A 21,730-nucleotide genomic window follows, 5' to 3' on the forward strand; every position below is an offset into this window, starting at 1 on the left:
GAAGCTCCATCCCCGTCACTAAGGCCCCGGGCAGGTTAGAGGCGCAAAGGAGCAGGCGACGCGGAGCCGCTCGCTCGCTTTATTTTACTGGAACCACGGGGCCTCCGAGAAGGGGTCCCGGGATCCGGCTCAGTCCCGCCCCTTGCCCGCGCGGGCCTTCTGGCGGCCCGGAGGCCGGTCCTCCTCGTTGGGGCGCCGTGGGGAGGCCCAGGCCGGCCTCTTCCCGTGCTCGGGGTGTCCGGAGTCCCGCGCCCACGGCCGACGGCCGGCGTCACGTGCCTCCCAGCGCCGGGGTAGGGCTCCCCGGGGCTCCCTGGCGGCGCGTGGCCTCTCCTCTTTCTGCGGCCTCTCCTTCCGCGCCCTCTCCTCCTTCCGCGCCCTCTCCTTCCGCGCCCTCTGCTTCCGTGGCCTCTCCTTGGACCCTCGGTCGGCGACGGCTGCGCGCTCCTCCGCAGGCTCACCTTCGTCCTTCTTGGCAGCCTCCCTGTTCACGGGAACCCCGGGCCTCTCTGCCTCCACCTGGGGCGCAGGCGGCCCCGATGGGGGCGCCCAGGCCACGGGCTTCGGCTGCAACGGGACCGTGTGGGGTGCTGGGGTCAGCGCAGGCCGGCCCAGGCCTTCCCCCGAATGAGCACCCGACGCCCGGGGTCACTTGAAAGAAGCGCTTACCAAGGGCGACGCTGGCTCCTTGGGGGCCGAGCCCGGCGGGACCCACGGCTCAGGGACAGGCGCAGGGGAGACCGCCTCCCCAGCCACGGCGTCTGGGAGGGGACACAAGGGGATGCGAGTCGCCGTCCATCCTAGCCCTCGCCCCGAGAGCTCCCTCTCCCTGGGGACCAGCGAAGGGGGCCCTGCCGGACCCCGCGGGGTACCCTGAGGCTGGACTGGGTCCCTCGGAGCCCTCGGAAGGGGTTCCGGGTCTCCGCTGCAGCGCGCGCCCCCTCCCCTCCAAATCTCCCTCATTCCGGTTGCAAAAGGACTGGTCGTGTTTCTCCGCGGGCTGCAGGCGCGCAAGGAAGACCGGCGCGCCGAGAGGGCGCGCCCACCGCCTACCCTGGGCGTGCCAGGCCCGCGGGGGTGAGGGTGTGTTCGCAGGGGAGGGAGGGGCAGCAAGGTCCTCACTGGGAGGGAAAGGGCTCCGCGCAAGGTCCATAGTGGGGCGCGAGGTGAGGGACGCTTAAAGCCGGTCCTGGAGAGAGGGCCGCGGGCCCGATCGCGAGGGCGCGCAATGTCCATCCCTGAGCGGGGTCGGGGTGGGGGGACCGCGCACAAGATCCGTCCTGGGGGAAGGAGGCCTGTCCGTTGGGGAGGGGAGGCCCGCAGACCCGACCCTTCCCCGGAGGAGCGCGCGCCCCGTGGAGCCCCCCGTGGGGCGCGGGCTCACCGCGGCACAGCTGGAGAGCCGAGCCCAGCAGCGCCACGAGGGACGCGAGCACCAGGCACTTGTTGAGCGACAGGTCCCCCCAGGGCAGCTCCTCGCTCAGGGCCGGCGGCGGGGGCGGCGCGCTCTGCGCCTTCTTGCGCGCGGGGCTCCGGGGGGCTGCAGGAGCAAGGGCGGGGCTGGGCGCCGGTACCCGGGGGCACACGCCCGCCCTAAACGCAGCTCTGTGTGTGCCGCCCTGGCGGGAGAACTAAGCCCTGCGTGCTTGGCAGCTTCTCTGGGATGCCCAGAATATTCTAGAAGATAATTAGCTGAAGCTTCGCAGCACTTTAGCTGGTTAGCAGAGGCTCCTGGCCCATTTAGTTACTGCCTGGGGCATCGGGACACCACTCAGCGGGAGCCTCCATGAGCCACACCTCCCCTCCCACCCCTCATCCAAGGACCCAGCCGAGGACCGACCCTTCATACCCGTCCATACCCACTCCCCACCTCACCCCTGCCTCCTGCAAACCCATTTGCACCTGCTTTCAGCTTCTCCTTCGGGGGTCCTGGGGCCACTTTGGCCACAGGCTCCTTTTCTGTCTTCTTGGGCCTGGCATCCACTTTGCCTTCGGAGCTGCCATCTGCTGCTGGCTCCCGGGAGTCCTATGGGGAATCACGAATGGTCCCATCTTTCCTCTAAGGGAGCCCAAACCTCTCCCATGGGCTGGAGGAACACACCCCCCTTGGCCAGCGTGTCCCCGACTCCAGGGGCATCCTGGACTGAAGCCTGAGGGCTCCGGCTACTTACGTGGGGCCAGCCGCCAGAGTCGGCCAGCCTGGGCGTCGCTGCTGGTGGGAAAAGAGGGAGAGTCAAGTCGTGGGGACCCCCAGGCCGATCCCACCCTCCACGGGGCTCTGCTGGGCAAGCGGCAGGTGACTGCTCCCATTTTCCACATTCGAAAGCTGAGAGGCTGGGAGGCACCCAGCACTTCCCTGGCAAGTGGGACTCGAGCCTCGACCTGTGTGGCCCAGCACCCATGTCCTGTGGGCTCCTTCTGGGCCCCCAAGGCACGAACGGGCACAGGGGTTAGAAACGGGGATCGCCGTTGAAGCCAGTCCAGTGGGAGCCCAGTCCTGGTCTCTGAAGCTGAGCCACATGGCTCAACGGGAGGATGGGGACGTGGGCCTCAGCCTGCCAGCACCACCCCCCCCCCCCCACCGCCATGGATACCTCGAGCCCGGTCCTCGGGGGGCTGGCCTGGGCAGAGCTCAGCCAACGTGGGGAGGTCCTCGCTCGGCTGGCAGCTGCCAAGGCCACCGTCCAGCTCCTCCACGGCCCTGGTTGTCATGGCGACGTCTGGGCAGCAGCGGGTCCAGAGCGGGGCTGGGGGGACAAGGAGGAGGCCTCTTCACTCGCTGGGCCCCTGCTGTGGGCCAGAAGGAGGGGGCTCCGTGTACAGGGACCACTCAACCCTGGCTCCCCCAGCCCCGTCCCTCTGCCTGGGGCCCCCGTCATTCGGCAAATCACGCTCGCGCTGGTCGGCGCCCAGCAGCCCCCCCCCAGGCCCCCTCCCTGCCCCCCAGGCCCGCCCTGGGACCCCTCCCCATAGCCCAGCCTCTCCGGTGCCCCAGCATCCCTGAGCACACAGCAGAGGCTGCTGGGGCCCAGAGAGGGCTGGGGCCCACCCAAGTCACACAGAGATGGGCAAAGACACAGCCCAAACCAGAACCCTTGGCCCCCGGGTCGGCTCATGTTCTCTGAGACCAGGACTATTTTTATCCGGTGCCCGAGGCCAGCGGGACAGGCGGACGTGCAGCCCGGCCCCTCCCAGGCCTTTGCCCCCACGGGGTCTCCCTCTCTACTGTCCTCACCCACCATTCCTGGCACCCCCCTCCCCAGCTCCCTAAATCTAGGCGCTCAGGCCCCAGCAGCCAGGACCAGCCTCGTTCCAGCCATGACAGGCAGGGACAGACAGGGGTCCCAGGGGTCCCCCGATCCCAACGCTGGGAGCCCTGCCCCTTCTCCTTGCCTCTGCTCCCATAGGGCAGAAGGGGAAACTGAGGCTAGAGACAGCCGTAGGCCAGAGGTCACGCAGAGCCTGAGGTCAAAGCCAGGTCTGTTGGCTTCCCAAAGCCATGCTTTTTGGGGTCCCCAGTGCCTCTGGCTGCCAGCATTCGGGTGTCCCCATTGCTGGGCAGAGAGGAGACCCTTCCCGGGGGCTGGAGCAGAGCAGTGGGGGAGGGGCCAAGTGGGCAGGAGGTGGGTGCCCCTGGGTGTGTGTGGGGGGCAGCCACAAGAGTTGGGGACCCCTGTGGACCTCAGAGATGCACTCTCCAGACCCCCGGGACCCCCACCTCAGCCTGGGCCTCCCCCTGCCCCACTTACCCCGCAGCCGTGGCGCCGGGCCTGGTGGACGGGATGGAGCGTGGGGAGGGTGGCCCCAAGACAGACAGCGACAGGTGGCCAGAGGCCGCAGGGTGGGCCAATCAGCGGGGCCAGCGGAGCGAGAGGGAGGAGGGCCGGGCACAAGATGGCCGCTGGGGCGTCCCCCGGCTTGGGGCAGGACTGGGCATTGGCCGAGGGTGACCCCACCCCTCCTTCAGCACAGAGTCACCCCCAGGCTGGCCGAGTGACCCTGGGCACGTTGCTTCCTGTCTTGGAGCCTCAGAGAAGGGGGTCCTGAGGCAAGAGCACCCACAAAGGGTGGTCGCCTTGCCCTCTCTCTCGGAGTCGGCCAGCAAGCGTTTCTGGAGCGCCAGGTGTGAGCCAACTGCGTGGAGCGGCCTTACCCCAGGCCCAGGCGGCCTGTGGAGCCTGGAGGCATCACGGAGGACTTCCTGGAGGAGGAGCAAGATGGCTGTGTGGAATGCGGGCTCTGCTGGCTGACCCGGGCGAGTCGCCAGCTCAGAGGCCTCGTTTCCGTTTCCTCATCTGGAAAGTGGGATCACTTCCTCCCAGAGGGGCGGTGAGGTCAAAATCCTGCTTAAGTAACCACTCGGTCACCCTGGACTGCTTTTGTGTCATCCCACCTCTTCAAACATTGACGTCCTCGTTTAGTCAGTCATCAAACACACCAACACCCACTCCAGCCCAGCCCAGGTGTATGGGAAATTATTTTGTCATTTTAAAAATATAACAGCTTTATTGGGGGCCGGCCCCAGGGCCAAGTGGTTGAGTTCCCACACTCCTCTTCGGCGGCTCCAGGGTTTTGTTGGTTTGGATCCTGGGCACGGACACGGCACCACTCATCAGGCCATGTTGAGGTGGCGTCCCACATGCCACAACTAGAAGGACCCACAACTAAAATACACAACTATGTACTGGGGGGCTTTGGGGAGAAGAAGAAGAAGAAAAAGATTGGCAACAGGTGTTAGCTCAGGGCCAATGTTAAAATATATAACAGCTTTATTGAGATATAATTCATATTCCATAAAACCTATCCTTTAAAAGTGTATAATTCAGTGGGTTTTAGTACATTCAGAGATGTCCAACCGTCACCTCTATCTAGTTCTAGAACGTTCCATCACTGCAAAAGCAGGCCAGTTCCGCATGAGCCGTCACCCCCTCCCCCTCCCCAGCCCGTGGCCCCCACGAGCCCGCTCTCTGTCTGTGGATCTGCCTGTTCTGGACGTTTCATGTCCGTGGGATCACACGCCGTGTGTCCTTCTGTGCCTGCGCCTCTCCCTGAGCGTCGTGTGTGCAGGTCCGTCCACGTGCAGCCGTGTCAGGGCCTCGCTCCTCTTCACGGCTGCGTAATATTCCAGCGTGTGGGGGTCCCTGTGTGTGCATCCACCATCCGTGATGGACACTCGGGTTGCTTCCCCCTTTGGCTGCTGTGAACACGGGCCCCCGTGCTGCTCACCCACGAGCGGCGTGCCGTTTTCAGTGCTGATGTCCGTGCAGTGCAGCTGGGTCCATGCGAGAGGCCCTGTGAGCTCAGGCGGAGCCTCGAGACACTGCTCACCCCGCGTCCCTAAGCTGTCCCCCTGGTGCTAGTTCTGCAAACGGCGGCCAGCGCGGCCCAGATGAATGTCACCGCCTCCTGCAGGGCCGTCTGCACTAACGGAGCCCTGACAAGTCACTGGCACACGATGTCGGCGGGCAAAGTCACCAGCTTATCTCGAAAGCACTGGGAAGCTTTGAAATCCTCTGGAGGAGCCATGTGTTTTAAAATTTGTAAAAGGATGTGATTTCTGTAACTGTAGGTCTGTGGTTCCCAACAGGAGGTGATCCCGCCCCCCGGGGGACACTGAGCCACGTCTGGGGACATTTGTGGGTGTCACACTGGGGATGCTCCTGGCATCGAGTAGGTGGGGACCACAGATGCTGCTCGACCCCCCACAGCGCCCAGGACGGCCCCCCAGAGAGTGACCCGGCCCCAATGTCACCGTGCCGAGGGGGACCCTGTTCCATTTAGACTTTTACAAACGTGACACCATGTAGGATGCCGTCAGGACAGACCTTGTCCTCAGTTTCGCTTGTAGTAGCATCCGTTGGTGTCACAGTGTTCGCTCAGTGAGGACAGGCGGGCGCGGAGGCCGAACCTCAGGAAGGACTGAGGGTGGGCCGTGAGTTGGACCCCAGGGGGACCGCCAGCCCTCCCCCGTCCCGGCCGATACTGCTCCCTGTGGACATCGCCCCACTCAGCAAACTCTCCCGGGTGGTTGTGGGAAACCCAGCTTCACCCGGGTGAGGAGCGCCCTCGCCCCGCGTGACCTGGCCCCGTCCCCCAACCCCGGTCCTCGGTCCCACCCCGTGTGCACACTAGGCCCTTTACAGAAGGCTCACCTTCCAGACACGCCCCTGACCCCGTTACGGCTGGGTCGCCCCTCCAAAAAAATGCACGTTCATATCCTGACTCCCAGCGCCTCGGAGCGTGACCTTATCTGGGAAGGGGGTCCGCTGTGGCCTGAATGCTTGTGTCCCCTCTTGGCCTTCAAAGGTGCATTCTGAGACCTGCAGCCACGGGTCTGCAGCTGCAAAGCATGGGCCACTTTGGGACCCCTGAGTGGAAAGGGGAAGGGGCTTTGGGCAGGGAGTTGCCACCGGGAAAACTCCTGGGCATGTACAGCCTCCCCAGGAGCCACCCGGGAACCTGAGCACACGCGGGGCCACCGAGGCCAGCGCCCCCCGCCCCCTCCCGCCTCCCTGAAATCCCCGCAACTCTGATTTTCTCCCTCATCACACGGACAAAAGCCGAATGTTTAGAAAATGGGGACAAGCTCAGAGAGGACAGTTTGTCAAACGCCCGCCATGGCCCCGTGCAACATCAGACGCTGTATGACATTTCAGTATTCTTTCCTTGGATGTTTTCACAACTTTTTGTTTTAATATTATTGATGTATTTGTTTTTACACAATGAGCATCCTTAGTGAATGTCTGAACACTTTGTTTTGCAACCTATGTTTTTTCTCTTAAGAGGATACAGTGATTTGCGGTTCCTCAAAAAGCTAGACATAGGATTACCGGATGTCCAGTGATTCCGCTCCAACATATAGACCCGAAGGGAATGAAACTGGGGACTCGAAGGGGTATTTGCACACCCACGTCCACACCAGCATCAGTCAGAACAGCCAAAAGGTGGAAGCAAGCCAGGCGTCCATCGATGCATGACGGATAAACACAATGTAGTCCATCCACACGCTGGAATATTACGCAGCCGTGAAGAGGAGTGAGGCCCGGACACAGCCGCACCTGAACACACGACGCTCAGGGAGAGAAGCAGACACAGAAGGACACACGGCGTGTGACCCCATGGACAGGAAACGTCCAGAACAGGCAGATCCACATACAGAGAGCGGGCTCGTGGGGGCCAGGGGCTGGGGAGGGGGTGGGGGTGACTGCTGGTGGGGATGGGGCTGCTTTTTGAAGTGATAAACCTGTTCTAAAATTGACTGTGGTGATGGGCGCACACGTCTGTAAAAATACTAAAAACCATTAAACTGTACACTTTAAATAGGTCGATTGTGTGGTATGTGATTTCCATCCTAATAAAGCTGTTGAGAAAGATTTGGAGTTCCAAAAAAGCACTTTAGCCTATAGATAAATAAAGGCTATGAAATCAGGAACAGCAAAATGTACTTACATGTTTATAAATATATACATATTTTATGAAAATATGTAATGCACATTATATACAAAATATAAATAGATACGTTATTCAAACATAATCCATAATATTATGTATAAGTAAATAAATCTGTTTCTATAAACACAGACATATATAGTATAGATCCAGTAAGAATTACACGCATATATTTGTAGTTTCCTCAGTGAGCATCCATCGCTTATATTTAGCAACAAATATTTTATAGAAACAAAGATAGGGGCCGGCCCGGTGGCACAGGGATTAAGGGTGCATGTTCCACTTTGGCAGCCCCGGGTTTGCCAGTTCAGACCCTGGGTGCAGACATGGCACCGCTTGTCAAGCCATGCTGTGGTAGGCGTCCCACATATAAAGTAGAGGAAGATGGGCACGGATGTGAGCTCAGGGCCAGTCTTCCTCAGCAAAAAGAGGAGGATTGGCAGCAGTTAGCTCAGGGCTAATCTTCCTCAAAAGAAAAAAGAAAAGAAAGAAAAAGAAACAAAGATAAATGTGGTGAAAACAGAGGCCCAAGCACCAAGGAGCAGAAAGCCTGGGGGCAGAGCAGCGACGTCTGGGCGTCAGCCCCCAAATCATTGCATTTTCTGTAACGGAAGCTTTGTAAAAACGTTTGAAATATTGCAAAGCAAAAGACCAAAAAACGTATCGAGGAACATAAAAAATAAAAATAAGATAAAAAACAGCCCAGCAGTTTGAGATAAGCTCGGCTGGCCCCGTCCCCTCTGTCGTGTTTGCAGAGCCCCGCGCGGCGTCCTGCGCCTTATCGCCGGGCGCCAGATGTGTGTGGGGACTTGTGGCCACACTCGGGCTGTTTGAGGCCTTCCCCGGCCTGCATCTCACCCGGGGCTGTTTGACGCACATTAAAAATGCGGGGGTTCTGGTTTCTTCCCCTTTTCCTGGCTGTTTGCTCAAGACCCAAAGGCCTCTGGCTTTTTGTTCCGGTGACGAAAGACAGGAGACAGAGCCAGGCTGGGAAACGACGCTGGATGTGGTGAAAGGAGACGCAATCCTTTTTCAGTTTGATTCTTTAGCATTTTATTATGAAATTGTCAAACGCACAGAAAGGGCGGGAGAATTTCCCCGTGAACACCCACCTGCCCTCCACCCGGGCTCTCCGGGTGCTGTTTCGCTGCGTTCACTCGGTCCGTCTCCATCCCTCCGTCCTGGCCTCGGTCTGCCCGTCTCACTTGCAACATTTCACTTCCAAGCCAGCTGCAGGCAGGCCATTTGCTAGACGCCAGCATGTGTCGCTGGCTTCAAGGTCTACGGGAAATTTCCACGGAGTGAAATGGGCGGGGACAGTGTGGTCAGATGGGTTGTGTCAAATGGGCTCAACAAATGTCACCCATCGAGACGCCAAACCTTCCCGTCCCCCCATGGATGGGTGTCCTGTGGCTGCTGTGTCAGGCCACACAAACTCAGTGGCCTAATACTACACACACTCGTCACGTCACAGTCCTGGGATCGGGAGTCCGACACGGTCCCATGGGGCTAAATTCCATGGGAGGCCAGGGCTGGTCCTCCCCGACGCCCCAGGGGAGGAGCGCGCCCCGCCTCCTCCAGCTTCCAGAGGCGCCACATCCTGGGCTCGGGGCCCCTTCCTCTGTCTACACGGCCAGCAGCGCAGCATCTCCATCTCGGCCTCTGACCCTCCCGCCTCCCTCTGCTCGGGACCCTGGGATGACCCTGGGCCCTGGGGATCCAGGGTCACCCCCATCCCAGGGGCCTCAACTTAACCCATCTGCAGAGTCCCCTCTGCCCCATGAGGTGACACGTCCACAGGGCCCATGGATTAGGGGTGGACGTCTTTGGGAGCTCCACGAATCCTTTTTTAAACATCAGAGTGAGCCCCCTGGCCTCCCGGCTCCCCGCCTCCAGAGGCCTAACCTCACCATACTGACTTCAGCAGGATGCCAGGCATGGGCCCTCCGTCCTTGACATGCCCCCATGCCCTCCACTGTCCCTTTCCAGCAGCTCTGCTCTCACCACCTCCAGGAAGGCTTCCCTGACCTCCTCTTTCCCTCCCTGCAGTCTAGGGGTTCCTCGCCTCTCACAGACTCCTCTGATCTCCTTCAGTCCCCTGCAAGCCCAGGCAGGGCGGGCCGCCTCCCCGCGCCCATCCTGAGACCCTCCACCGCGATCCGCTGCGTGTCCTTTTCCCTCGCACAGGCTCAGAGTTCGCTGGCGCCCCCAGATTAGACAGAGAAGAGAGAAAGTGACGCTTGGGAGATGCCGGGCCACGTCTGGGGACATCTGTGGGTGTCACACTGGGGGTGCTCCTGGCATCGAGTAGGGGTGGGGGCCAGGGATGCTGCTCGACCCCCCACAGCACCCAGGACGGCCCCCCAGAGAGTGACCGGGCTGATGTGGATAGTGGGAATTCATGTCTGCTTCAACCCCCGAGTGCTGACTGCTCGCTAACCGAGGCCCAACCACCAGCGAGCCCTTCAGAGCCGGACGACAGCCGGAAGGAGATCCTGGGCCGGCGGGTGTTTACGATCCTTGGGTGGCAGGTGCCTCCGTGCCCCCTCCCCCACCCACGCACACAGGGCGTGAAGCAGATGAAAACATTCCTCACCCCACATCCGGGTGCCTCCCTCCTCCCTGAGGGCAGGCGGGGGGAGCGGTCCCCAGAGCCGACCCACCTCCCCACGACGGTGACACGACGGCTCCCCACATTCCTGCCCGGAGATGGGGGTCCTCAGAGGCCCCGAGCCTCCGTGACGACTTTCCCTGACACGTCCCACCCCGGAGCTCACGGCACCCTGTCTTCTCCCCCACCTCTGCTTTTTTTTGAGCTCTGGCAGCTTGTTTTTGACCGAGAGGCTGCATTTTTTTTTTTCTTTCCACCCACAATGATTCCACATCAAACAGCGGCTGGGCCGACAAGGGCACAAGGCTGCCAGGGAAGATCGAACCCTCCCCCGTCCCCACCCGAGACGTCTGCTGGGCCCCCGAGACGTCTGCTGGGTCCCCGGGGCCCAGAGAGGCCTGGCTGTTGCCTAAACTTCCTTCCCCGGATGCTGCCCCCACAGGCGGGTCCTTGCAGACGCCTCACAGACCAGCTTCTGCGTGGCCTTCGAGGCCACTGTCTGCAGCCCACTCTGCTGGGGGTCCATGTGACCTCCGTCCCTTCCAGGCCTCAGTCATGGGTGGGTAAACACAGTGTGACCCGGTGACCGGCGGCCGGCCATGGGCAAGTCCGCTCCCGGACTCTTGCCCCCGACACACCCGTTTACGTAAGACACCAGGGAGCTACCGAGAGGCAAAACAGATTTCGAAACCCCAGGCTCTTCCGGCCTCAAGCAAACAGGCCTTCGGGAACCACAAAGATGCGAACCCTTCAGACAGGGAGGACGCTCAAACAGCCCCCGAGGCTGGGTGGACGGGTGGCTGGGAGCCGGCCCCTCGGCCTAAAAGCACGGGCTCCCGCAGAAAAATGAAAAAACAATGAGAAAGTTCACGAGAAACCCATCTGCTCTTTATTTTCACTGTGCAATGCTAAGCAATGCCACCGATTCAACACTCTTTCCCTGGGAAAATTCTGCGGTTGGCCTCAGCTTTGCAAATGTTAGTTTTTGCTGAGTTTTTTAATCCTGTAAATACGGAAGCTGTAAGTTCGCCATTTTTATTGCTTAGAAGTATCGTGTAAGCAAATGTTAATAAATGCTGCATTCCACGTGGAAGGGAATTCGGAGACGCAGAGGGACCCGGCCACACGCTCTGCAGGGTCCGTTTCTGTGGGTTTTCTAATCACTCGAGGTCGCTTTGGGGGAAGTTTGCGTCTCTACCCCAAATGCACACGACAGATCGGATGAGATAAAAACGAGAGGGCTGCGGTCGTAAAGACAAGGAAACAAACAGCAGTCGCTTTAATTCTATGTAATTCCGAGTTTCTTTCTGTGCTTAAAAAACCATAAAACCACCCAAGAAAGTGGGACCCACGGGGAAGAAGGTCTGTGCTGCCTGTAGGGGCGAAATTCGGTTTTTCTACGTGAAATGTTTCTGAATTGAGCCCCCAGGAGGAATATGTCTGCTTGGGGGCAAATTTCAGTTTTACAAATAGCTGAGTTTTTCTGCAAAAAAGAATATTTCTGCCAATGAGACACGACATCGTTGACCAAATCGGGATAACATCTCAACATGCAAAGTTCTCTTTTTAATTGTTGGCCGTCTGTAAACGTGAGACACCGAATCCGGAAAACCATCCTTCTGATCGATGATGAATAACCGAGGTTATTAGTGAAAATAATTCTGTCCTATAGGGGTGGGGGCGCTGGGGACCCTCTCCCCCCAACACCCGGCGCTTTTGTCGCCCCCGGCCGCCCGGGGGAGGGGCCCGCTGGGGGAAGGGACCCCCAGAGAGGGCGACAGGGACCACGACGGGGACCCGGCCACCGCGAGGTCCCCAAAACCAGACCCCGCGCAGCGCCCCCGCCCCCAAACCCCGGCAGTGGGGACGCGGGGCGGGGCCAGGCGCGCGCTGCGCGTGCCCGGAGCCACGGCGGCCCCGCCCCCTCCGCGCGCCCGCAGAGTGACGCCAGAAGGCAGGGGACGACGGGGGGGCGGGCCCAGAAACGTGCCGCCCAATCCGCGGCGCGGGGCCCTCCGCCGTCCGCCAATCAGACGCCGAGAGGGGCCCCCGGGGGCGCCTGCGTTTCCCGGCGGCCCCGGCGGCCTCGCCCCCTCGCGCGGCCGCGCTCCCGGCGGCGTGGGGGGCGTGGCCCGCGCGCGGCGCCTATAAAGGCGGGCGGCGGCGGCGGCGCCATTTTGCGAACGGCGAGCAGCGGCAGCGGCGCGGAGAGCGCAGCGGAGGTTTTGCTGGTTTCGGACCCCAGCGGCCGGATGGTGAAATCCTCCCTGCAGCGCATCCTCAACAGCCACTGCTTCGCCCGAGAGAAGGAGGGGGATAAATCCAGCGCCACCGTCCACGCCAGCCGCGCCATGCCGCTCCTCAGCTTGCACAGCCGCGGCGGCCGCAGCAGCGGGAGGTGAGCGCCCCGCCCCCGCCCGAAGCTTCCAGAAGCGCCGCCGCCGCGCAGGCCCGCGGGGGGCCGGCCGCGGAAGTCCGGGGAGCGCGGGGCCGCCCCTTTGTCGAGGCCACAATCGCGCTGGGGGCGGGTTCGGGGCGGGGCTGGCGGGCGCCCCCCCCCCCCCGGGGGCCTCGGGCCTGCGGCGCGCGGGGGTCGTGGGGGGCCGGGGGCAGGAGTGGGGTTCTGCGGGTACGTGGTCGGGTTTGGGAAACTGGGGCGTGCCCGCTTGGACTTGTGGGGTCCGGGGTCGGGTTTGGAGCAGCGATCGGGGCGAGTTGGGGCCATGTAGGGATCCTTAGTTGGGTAGGTGGCTTGCGGGTCGGACTTGGGGGTCCGGGCTCGGGTTTGGCGGTCCCCGGGGCCCCTGATCGGAGTTGGGGATCCTCGATCGGAGTTAGCGGGTCAGGGGGGTCCCACTTGGTTGTATCTGGGGGGCTTCTGCGTTCCTAGTTTGGTTTAGAGGTTCGGGGTTAGCTTTGGAAGAGGACCGCGGGGTCGGGGGCGAGTTTGGCTGACGCAGGGGTCCCTGGTTGGACACGGGGCCCGCGGGAGTTCCTGGCCGGAGTTGGGGGTGCGGGAGGGCTATGTAGTGGTATTTGCGGGCCGCGGGGTCCCTGGTCGGATTTGGGGGCCTGAGGTCGGGTTTGGTGGGCGCGGGGGCTTCCTGGTTGGATTTTGGAGGTCTTGGATGGTGTTTGGGGGCCGCAGCGATCCCGGTTGGATTTGGGGGTCCAGGGTTGGGTTTGGGGGGCGTATTGGTACCTTGTTGGATCCGGGGGCCCGGGGTCGGGTTTGGCGGTCGCGGGGGTCTCTGGTCGGAGTTGGGGGTCCGAGAGGCTGCCTGGGTGTGTTTGGGAGACACGGGGGTCCTGGGTTGGGTTTGGAGATTTTAGGTCATATTTGGGGGGATGTAGCGATTCTCGTTGGATTGGGGGGCCCAGCATTGGGCTTGGCCGTGGGGGTCCTTGTTGGGATTTGGGGCTCCGGGATCGGGTTTAGGGGCGCGGGGCTTCCTGGTGTGGTTTGCCGTTTCGGGGTCGGGTTTAGGGAGGGCGCCGGTTTGGGGCGGCGGGGGCCGCGCTGGCCGCGGGCGTGGCGGGCTCCTCGGGGCGGACAGGCCGAGCCCGGGCCCCACCCTCGCCCCCGGGCCGCCGCCTCGCGAGCCTCCTGAGCCCCGAGGGCGCGCGGGCGAGGCGGCGCCACGTGGACGGCGCCCGGGCCTCCCGCCGGGGCCGCTGCGGGGCCGGGTCCTGAGCCGGGACGCCCCGGGCGGCACTTGGGGGCCGGCGGGCCGAGCGGGCGGGGACCCCTCGTGTCGGTGCTGGTCAGCGGCCGCCCGGCCCACCGTCTGTGCGGTGTGGACGGCGGCGGTTCCGGGGCCGCGGGGTCTTGGCTGGCGCGCGCTGACCGCGGCCCCCCCCCCCCAGTTCCAGGCTGTCCGGCAGCTGCTGTAGTCACCTGGGTCCAGGGCCTCGGTGGTGCTCCTGATGTCCCTCACCCACCCCTGAAGATCCCAGGTGGGCGAGGGAATAGTCAGAGGGATCACAATCTTTCAGCTAATTTATTTTACTCGGTGAGTGGCGCCGCGGGTCCGGCGGGCGGGCGGGGGTCAGGGGCTGGGGTTCCGGGGCGGGCCGCAGCGAGGCCCCGAAGGCCGCGTCTCAGTTGGGCCGCCCGCCCACAGGATAATCGGCTGAATGTAACAGAGGAACTAACGTCTAACGACAAGACGAGGATCCTTCACGTGCAGACGCGGCTCCGCGACGCCCGGCAGGTGGACTGGAGGGCGGTGCTGCGCGGCGGCTCCCTGTACATCGAGATCCCGGGCGGGGCGCTGCCCGAGGGCAGCAAGGACAGGTGAGCCGCGCGGGGTCCTGGCCCGGGGACGGGGCCGCGGCTGGGTCGGGCGCTGCGTGACGCCCCGCGCCCAGGACGGTGCCGAGCAGGTGGTGGCCTGGCGGCGGGGGGCGGGGGCGGGGGCGGGGAGTGGGCGCGCTGACCGCCCCGCAGCTTCGCAGTGCTGCTGGAGTTCGCCGAGGAGCAGCTCCGCGCCGACCACGTCTTCATCTGCTTCCACAAGAACCGCGACGACAGAGGTGGGGGCGCCCGGGGGGAGGGAGGGAGGGAGGGGCGCCCGTCCCCGCCCGCGCACTCCGGGGCCCTGCCACTCCCATCCGCGCTGCCCGTCCCTTCCCGTCCCCGCGTCCGCGCGCCCTGGGGACCGGCGGCGTCGGCTCTGACCACGTGTCCCCCGCAGCCGCCCTGCTCCGGACCTTCAGCTTTCTGGGCTTTGAGATTGTGAGACCGGGGCACCCCCTTGTCCCCAAGAGACCCGAAGCTTGCTTCATGGCCTACACCTTCGAGCGGGAGTCCTCCGGGGACGAGCAGTAGCGGGGACCCCGCGCCCGGAGCCTGCGTCCCCCCGAGCCGCGCGGCGGGTGACAGCGGCGCCGGGCGGAGGTCGGGCCGCTCCCCGCTGTGTCCGCGTGTCGTGATTGTGCAAATAAACGCTCACTGCAAATCAGCGGTGTGTTCCTGCAGTTCAACGTCGTGTTTGCGAGACTGAAGTGTTTGCTTTAATTCTAAATAAAAGTTTATATTTTACGTTTTTATCGCTGGTTAAGATGATTCAGGTGATCCTTGTGCTTGAGGAGGAATGCCTCGTTTGGAGTCCTTTGGAAACGGCCTTGGCCTCGTGCCTCGGCCAGATCGGTGTTAATCCGCGCGTCTGTTGCTCCCAAAACCGGAATAAAAGTGCTGACGCCTCCAGCCCCCGTGTGGCTCCGTGTGTTCGTGTGGCCCCCGGGACTGGACGGCGGCGGGCCGGGCACCTCAAGGCGCCTGGGGTGGGGTGCTGCAAGCACCGTGAGCTGAGTGACGCCTCTTCTACCGGGGAAACTGAGGCTGGGGCGCAGAAGCCGGGGGCCTAGTCTGCTGTGTCGGGACGCAGCCGGGTTGCTGCGGGCGGCCAGCTGGAGGGTCCCCCGCGCCCCGCGCCCTTCCTCGGGAGGCCGGGTCCCGCTCCCCCTGCGGCCTCCCCGGCGCCTGGGCGTTTCCGCGGCCCCGGCGGTGGCGCAGCCCGGGAGGTGGCGCGGTGGCCGCGGGCGGCGCGCTGGGAGTGACCGCGGCGCCACCTGCTGGCCGCGCCCGGAGCTTCGCCGGGGATGGCGTCCCGGCCTTGGCTCGGAAATTGGGTGGGGCGACCTTCACGAGGGAGGAACGGAGCTCGGAGGGTCGCGAACCCCTGGTGTGGGGTGGGGTATCCAGCCCCGAGTGACCGTGGGGCCGGCCTTCAAGATCGGGGGGCAGAACTGGACGCACTGCCCGTCTGTGGGCCGGGCAGGGTCTTGGAGCTGGGGCGCTGCAAGGTGAGTAGGAGTCTGAAGCAGAGGCGGCGGGGGTGGGGCGATTCCGGTGGAGGGAACAGTCGGGCCAGGCCTGGAGGCGGGAGAGCAGCTCCAGCGGTGGGCGGGGGCCGGAGGGGGCGGCCGGAGGGCTCGCAGGATTCTGAGGGTGCTGGGGAGCCCGGGGAGGCGTCTGAGCAGGGGAGAGACCAGGTCATGTCTGGGGTTGGAAAGGTGCCCCCAGGAGTGCGATGGGGGCAAGGAGGGCGCGAGACTGAGCCCCCAGTTGGGGATGTGGGGCCCCTCAGGGCTCCTGTGTCCATTTCCAGAGGCGTGAGCTAAGACGTTCTCTCCCTCGGGTCCCCCGTGAGTCTCGTGTGACAGTTTATTCCAACCTCTGATACTCGGAAGGCGCCTACTGTGTGTTAAGCTTGGACCCTGCCCTCAGGAACTCCCAGCCTGGCGGGGGGGACGGGGACAGGTGACACGGGCGCTGCGTGCTCGTCAGTGGGGGCAGAGGCAGGGGGAGAGGAGGCGAGAGGGCCAGGAGGCGCCTTTATTTCCTTAGAGGAGTTGGGGCTCCAACAGAGACAACAGCCCCTGCAAAGGCTGGCAGCTCCTAGTGTCACAGAGGGACAGCGGGGAGGGGGTGGCGGAGGTGGCAGGGCAGGGAAGCCACGGGACGGGTGGGCAGGCGCCTTCAGATTCTCCGGGAGGCTGTGCTGGGGGGCCGCCCCTCCCCAAAACCACCACAGTTTGTGACAAAGACACACTCACGCAGCCGCTGGCTACGCTCAGCCTAAGGGGGTGCCCCGGAGCCAGGAACCCCCAGATGCTGCTAGGGCCACGGTGACTCTCAGAGCCCAGCACCACGAGGGCACCTGACCTCTGCTGGAGGAGGGGAGGGCCTCCCCACACTCGGAGATGATGGTGGATTGGCAGGAGTGTGCCCCCAGGGAGGCGGGTGGCAGCCCTGGCATTGGGCAGCCCCAGCAAGCCCTGGCTTTCGGCTCGCAGCCCGGGAATGGGGTCCCCTGCATTCCTGGGGAGGCCTCGGGCCTAAGTGCCCAGCACAGAGTGGGGCTGGCGTTGGAAATGGGAGTGTCCACACTGGTGCCCTCTTGGCCACCCTGACCCCTTCTGGAAGGGGCGTCCCCCCTACCGTGGAGACCCTGCCACCAGCCCCAGCCCTGGGACAGGCGCGTGGCTCCGGGGAGGGGTCAGCCCCACAGCAGCGCCAGGGCATGGCTGAGCGAGGCCTCGGTGGCCTCGGCCAGGTACTCACAGCACAGCCAGTCCTCGAGGCCGGGCACCTCCCCGCCCGCCGCCCGCTCGGCCAGCTGCAGGACCAGCAGCGCACGGCGCACCCGCAGCCAGGGCCCCAGCGGGGCCCCGCGGCCGTGCAGCTCGGGCCCGGGCCCCCAGAGCAGCGCCTGCAGCGCGCCGCGGGTCTGGGCCGCCGAGGGCTGCGAGAGGGCCAGCTGGGTCGCCAGGCGCTCCAGGCCCCGGGCCAAGGGCGCGGCCGAGGCCACGGCGGGGCCGAGCAGCGTGCGGAGCAGGTGGGCGAACGGCTCCGCGTGGGTGCCCGGGGGGCCCCGGGGGCATGGGCGCACGCGGCCGAAGTCGGCGAGCAGCAGGCGCGGGGGTCCGGCGGCCGCGCAGCCCCGGGGCGCGGCCAGCAACAGGTTCTCGGGCCGCAGCTCGGCCAGCACCGCGCCCCGCGCCTCCAGGAGCTCCAGGGCGGCGCTCAGCTGCAGCAGCAGCAGGGCCCCCGCACGTGCCACGTCCACCAGTGGCCGCGGTGCGCCCTCCTCTGCCAGCCACTGGGCCACCGTGCGCTCGGGCACCTCGGCCGCCAGCGCCACGGGGCCCCTCCAGGGCGCCTGGGGCACTGCACCCTCGGGCACCAGGCCGCACAGCCCCTGGAGGTTGAAGTGGGCGGCCAGCGAGGCCTGCAGCTCCAGGCCCCAGGGGTGGGGCTCCTCGGCTCCCGGCTTGGGCACCTGCGGGGCAGAGGGGCCATCAGGGCCTGAGCGCACAGCCCCCGCCAGCACAGCCCGCCCCCTACCCTGCCCGCCCACTCCAGCTTTGGGGGGGGGCGGCTGCGTGGCCTCCAGCAGCCAGAGTTCAATGTTCATTCAGAGGTTAGCGGCTGCCACGATTTTCCGGAAAACCGTCCCGGGGAGGATGGCGTTTAGGGGTCTGACTCTCCGGCCTGCCCCCGGGCAGGGTCTGACCGCTTGTAAGGAGGGACGTGACAGCGGAGGTGCCAGAGCCGGGCAGCCCAGGAGAAATGCATCGGGGGCCACGGTGTCACTTAATATTTTCCAGCAGCCACATTTTACAACATTTTACAATGTGAAAATAGACAGGTGAAAGTAATTTCTGGTTTTTTTTTTAGCTTGAGGAAGATTAGCCCTGAGCTAACATCTGTTGCCAATCCTCCTCTTTTTGCTGAGGAAGACTGGCCCTGAGCTCACATCCGTGCCCATCTTCCTCTATTTTGTATGTGGGACGCCTGCCACAGCATGGCTTGATCAGCGGTGCTAGGTCCACGCCCAGGATCCAAACCCGCGAACCCTGCATGGACGGCAAAGCTCTTTCTAGACGGTCGGAGGGGGGCCGGCCCGGTGGCGCAGAGGTTAAGTGCGCACATTCTGCTTTGGTGGCCCGGGGTTCACTGGTTTAGATCCCAGGTGCGGACATGGCACTGCTTGGCACGCCATACTGTGTGGTAGGCGTCCCACATATAAAGTAGAGGAAGATGGGCACGGAGGTTAGCTCAGGGCCAGTCTTCCTCAGCAAAAAAAAAGAGGAGGCCTGGCAGTAGTTAGCTCAGGGCTAATCTTCCTCAAAAAAAAAAAAAAGGTGGGGAGGACCTCAGGTCTGGGGATTACATTAGAATCACCTGTGTTTGGGGGGAGTTTAAAAATGACAGGTGCTCTGGGGGCAGGTGTTGTACAAATAAACTCCCCAGGGGCCTCTGGGATGGCACTGTAGACGAGCGAATGAGCTCACCGCCAGCAGCGACTCCCTCCCTCTCCACAACCGTCTGGAAAATGCGCAGGACGGAGCGCCTTCTGTCAAATCACCCAGATCCCTCCAGGATGGGGATGCGTCTGACACTTGGCGGGTTATTTAACGGGAATCATTCTTTTTTCCTTAGCGGTGCATAAAACAGAGTGTCTTATGACGGAAGGGTGATACTGCCATCATAAAGCTGGTGTGAGAATTAGATAAATAAATTCGTCTGAAAGTCCTTGGAACAGCACAGGGAAGTGCTCGGTGCATTTTGGCGGCTGTTGGTTATTATTAGTATCTTTTTTTTTTTTTTTTTTTTTTTTTTTTGCTGAGGAAGATGTGCCCTGAGCTAACATCCGTGTAAATCTTCCCCTATTTTTTAGTATATCAGCCACCAGCACAGCACGGCTGCTAACAGAGCAGTGTAGGTCCGTGCCCGGGAACAGAACCTGGGCCACCGAGACGGAGTGTGCCGAACTGAACTGCTAGGCCTCCAGGCTGCCCCTGATTATTATTGTTATTATTATTATTTAAAGTGGTAGCTGTCACCCGCCATGGCTGGTGAGCTCAGTGGCTCTCAAGCACCAGACTTCACTGGGGAGCGAGTGACAATGTGGGTTCCCGGGCCCCAGAGGCCGGGGAGGGACTGCCGCCGACTGTGGCGGTACCAGCCCAGTTGTGCGAACTCCTGTTAGTCACAAAAGCAGCTGGCGGGCCGAGCTGCGGGCGCAGGGGTCTCGGGCTGGGTTTGGGGGGGGCTCACCTTGGCAGCTAGGACGTGCCAGGCGTCCCCGTCCACGCGCACCACGCGGTAGTAGAGTGCGTCCCCGCTCTCGGCGCACGGCGAGCTGTCCAGCAGGCGCAGCGCGTGGCCCGGGTGGCAGGGACCCGGGTGGCCCCCCAGGAGCCGCGCCCGCAGGCGCGCATGCACGGCGCGCAGCGCCCCCAGCTGCCAGGCCTCCAGTGCGGCGCGCACGGCTTCGGGGCGCTGCAGGTCGCGCACAGAGAGGCCCAGCGCCGCGTCCGGGGGGCCGAGGGCCGGCTCCGCGGGGGGACACGGGGGCCCGGCCTCGTCGCCGCCCGCCTGGCCCTCGTCCAGGCTGCGGGAGCCCAGGAGGGGCCTGCGCGGCGGGCCCCGGGGCGCGCGGCCGGGGCTGGCGGGCCGGTGGGTGGGCACGGACTGGGTCCTGGTCAGCGTCTTCCTGGGCAGCGGTGGGGGCGCGGGCTGCGGGGCGGTGGGCAGGGCCTCGGTCGTCCGGGGGCGACAGGCCTTGGAGGGCAGCAGGTGGGCTCGGACCTCCCCTGCGGGGGGAGCGTGGGGCGCTGAGGACGTGCGGGGGGCCCTGGGCACAGGACTGCACCCCTGGGCCTCGGTGTCCCCATCTGGAAAATGGGTGTCATGCTAACACCCGTGGGGCAGGGACGTCCTCCTCTTCACAGACGAGGACACAGGCTCAGAGGAGAGCCACGTCCGACCCAGCCCCCTGGACCCCCATCCCGCTGTGTGGCTCTGGGCGGACAGCCGCACCTCTCTGAACTCCGGCGTCCCCGTTTTCACAAGCTGGTGACTCCAGCTTCTTTCTAACGGACTCGGATTAGAGACAGTGACAGTCACTGTCGTGAGGCAGGAAGTTCCCTAAATGGCCAGGAGAGACCCAGCCCTTCTGCTCCAGCCTCCTTGGGGGCCGGCCCCCAACCCCTGCTAGGCACCCCCCTGCCCGCCCAGCCCGGGATCCCCTCTGGGCGGCTCACCGAGGTTGATGTAGGTGGGCTGAGTCGGCAAGGTGGGGTCGTCGGGCCCCCGGGTCTCCGTGGGGGGCTCAGGGCCACTCATGCTGGGGGAGGAGGTCAGAGTGGGGGGCGTGCGAGGGTGGCACCTGCGGGGTGTCCGTGAGCGCCGCGTGGGTGGGTGTGCGGGGACCTAGGCGGGGTCAGCCGCGCACACCTGGGTCCTCTGGCCCAGCCTTGACCCTGCTGTGTGGCCCCGGATGGGTTTCTTGCCCTCTCTGGGCTCCGTTTTCACCCGTGAGACAGGAATGTCACCCATCAACCCTTCAGGGCGGCGAGCGGACCCCTGTACTTTTGTGAAATGGACACAACGTGCAGCCCTGAGGGCAGGCCGCTGGGGGGACAGCCGGGATGGGCGACAGCACCCACGCTGGGGCCTCGTCCCCGGAGCTCAGCCCGGCCCCTGGCTCTCCCCCACCAATCCCAGGTCACCCCCGAACTCGAAAAGTAGCCGCTTCTGCCCACCCCCGCCCCAGCCCCCCCCGGGGACCCCCTACCTTCAGGATGGCAGTGACTGCGGGGCGGAGGGGGTCCTTGGGGACAGACTCCCCAGAGCGGCCGCCCGGGCCGCCTCCCAGGACTGGCTGACCTGTCACAGGAAACGCCGGTGCAATCTGTTAGCCCGCAGGCCGGCGCGGGGCGGGGCGGGGGGGGGGGCTTCCGGCTCGCTGCCCCTTGGCCCCCCAGGAGGGAACAGCATTCCCGGCAGAGAGAACAGCCTGGGCAAAGCCCGGAAGGTGGGACTCGAAAATAAGTGGTTCCAGGGCTGAGAGCCGTCAGGGGTGGAGGGGTGCAGGAGACGGGCCAAGGTCGCGGTCGCTGGGTGGGTGGCTGGGGAGCAACACGTTCTGGGCTCCCCATGGGGGGAGGGCAGGGAACCCCAGCTCCGGCTGGTCCGGGAGAAATGCAACAGGCGGCTCTGTCCTCTGCGGCTTTTGCTTCCTCCCGAACCACTTCCTCTTCTTTGGGACCAACGGAGGGGCCCCCCGGGCGCGCCCCCCTCCCGCCCACCCTCTGGGACCCTCGGGCTGGTCGCCGATTGACCGCCCTCCCGCACTCCAGGCAGGTGCCCCTCCG

General features: G+C 64.1%; 3 protein-coding genes across 7 annotated transcripts; 1 reads left to right on the forward strand and 2 right to left on the reverse strand.

Annotated features, from left to right (window-relative positions):
• Nucleotides 1-65: 65 nt before the first annotated feature.
• JSRP1 (junctional sarcoplasmic reticulum protein 1) lies at nt 66-4,299 on the reverse strand. 4 transcript variants are annotated; one of them, XM_014845636.3, is made up of 7 exons: nt 3,750-4,260; nt 2,595-2,747; nt 2,172-2,212; nt 1,903-2,026; nt 1,385-1,540; nt 670-761; nt 66-567 (listed from the first exon to the last, which is right to left on the reverse strand). In XM_014845636.3, the coding sequence occupies exons 2-7, from the start codon at nt 2,710-2,712 to the stop codon at nt 130-132; spliced, it is 969 nt and encodes a 322-aa protein (XP_014701122.1). In that variant the 5' UTR covers nt 2,713-2,747; nt 3,750-4,260; the 3' UTR covers nt 66-129. The 4 variants fall into 4 exon arrangements, with proteins under 4 accessions (XP_014701122.1, XP_044608532.1, XP_044608531.1 ...); XM_044752597.2 differs by having other exon boundaries at nt 2,172-2,209; nt 3,750-4,207; XM_044752596.2 differs by having other exon boundaries at nt 2,595-2,790; nt 3,750-4,203.
• Nucleotides 4,300-12,225: 7,926 nt separating this feature from the next.
• Nucleotides 12,226-15,104, forward strand: OAZ1 (ornithine decarboxylase antizyme 1). The gene is given in 6 exon segments (XM_044752788.2): nt 12,226-12,458; nt 13,928-13,985; nt 13,987-14,073; nt 14,185-14,357; nt 14,511-14,596; nt 14,758-15,104. Coding segments are annotated over 6 exon segments (684 nt in total). The 5' UTR covers nt 12,226-12,312; the 3' UTR covers nt 14,892-15,104.
• On the reverse strand, nt 15,049-21,617 carry PEAK3 (PEAK family member 3). Of its 2 annotated transcripts, none has more exons than XM_070491661.1 (4): nt 21,151-21,617; nt 20,618-20,700; nt 19,629-20,167; nt 15,049-17,847 (listed from the first exon to the last, which is right to left on the reverse strand). In XM_070491661.1, exons 2-4 carry the CDS (start codon nt 20,697-20,699, stop codon nt 17,065-17,067), a joined length of 1,404 nt encoding a protein of 467 aa, XP_070347762.1. In that variant the 5' UTR covers nt 20,700; nt 21,151-21,617; the 3' UTR covers nt 15,049-17,064. The 2 variants fall into 2 exon arrangements, with proteins under 2 accessions (XP_070347762.1, XP_044608722.2); XM_044752787.2 differs by having other exon boundaries at nt 20,618-20,742; nt 21,151-21,616.
• Between the last annotated feature and the right edge of the window lie 113 nt (nt 21,618-21,730).

The sequence above is a fragment of the Equus asinus genome, chromosome 20, assembly GCF_041296235.1.
Source record: "Equus asinus isolate D_3611 breed Donkey chromosome 20, EquAss-T2T_v2, whole genome shotgun sequence".
In the NCBI taxonomy this organism is placed as follows: domain Eukaryota; kingdom Metazoa; phylum Chordata; class Mammalia; order Perissodactyla; family Equidae; genus Equus; species Equus asinus.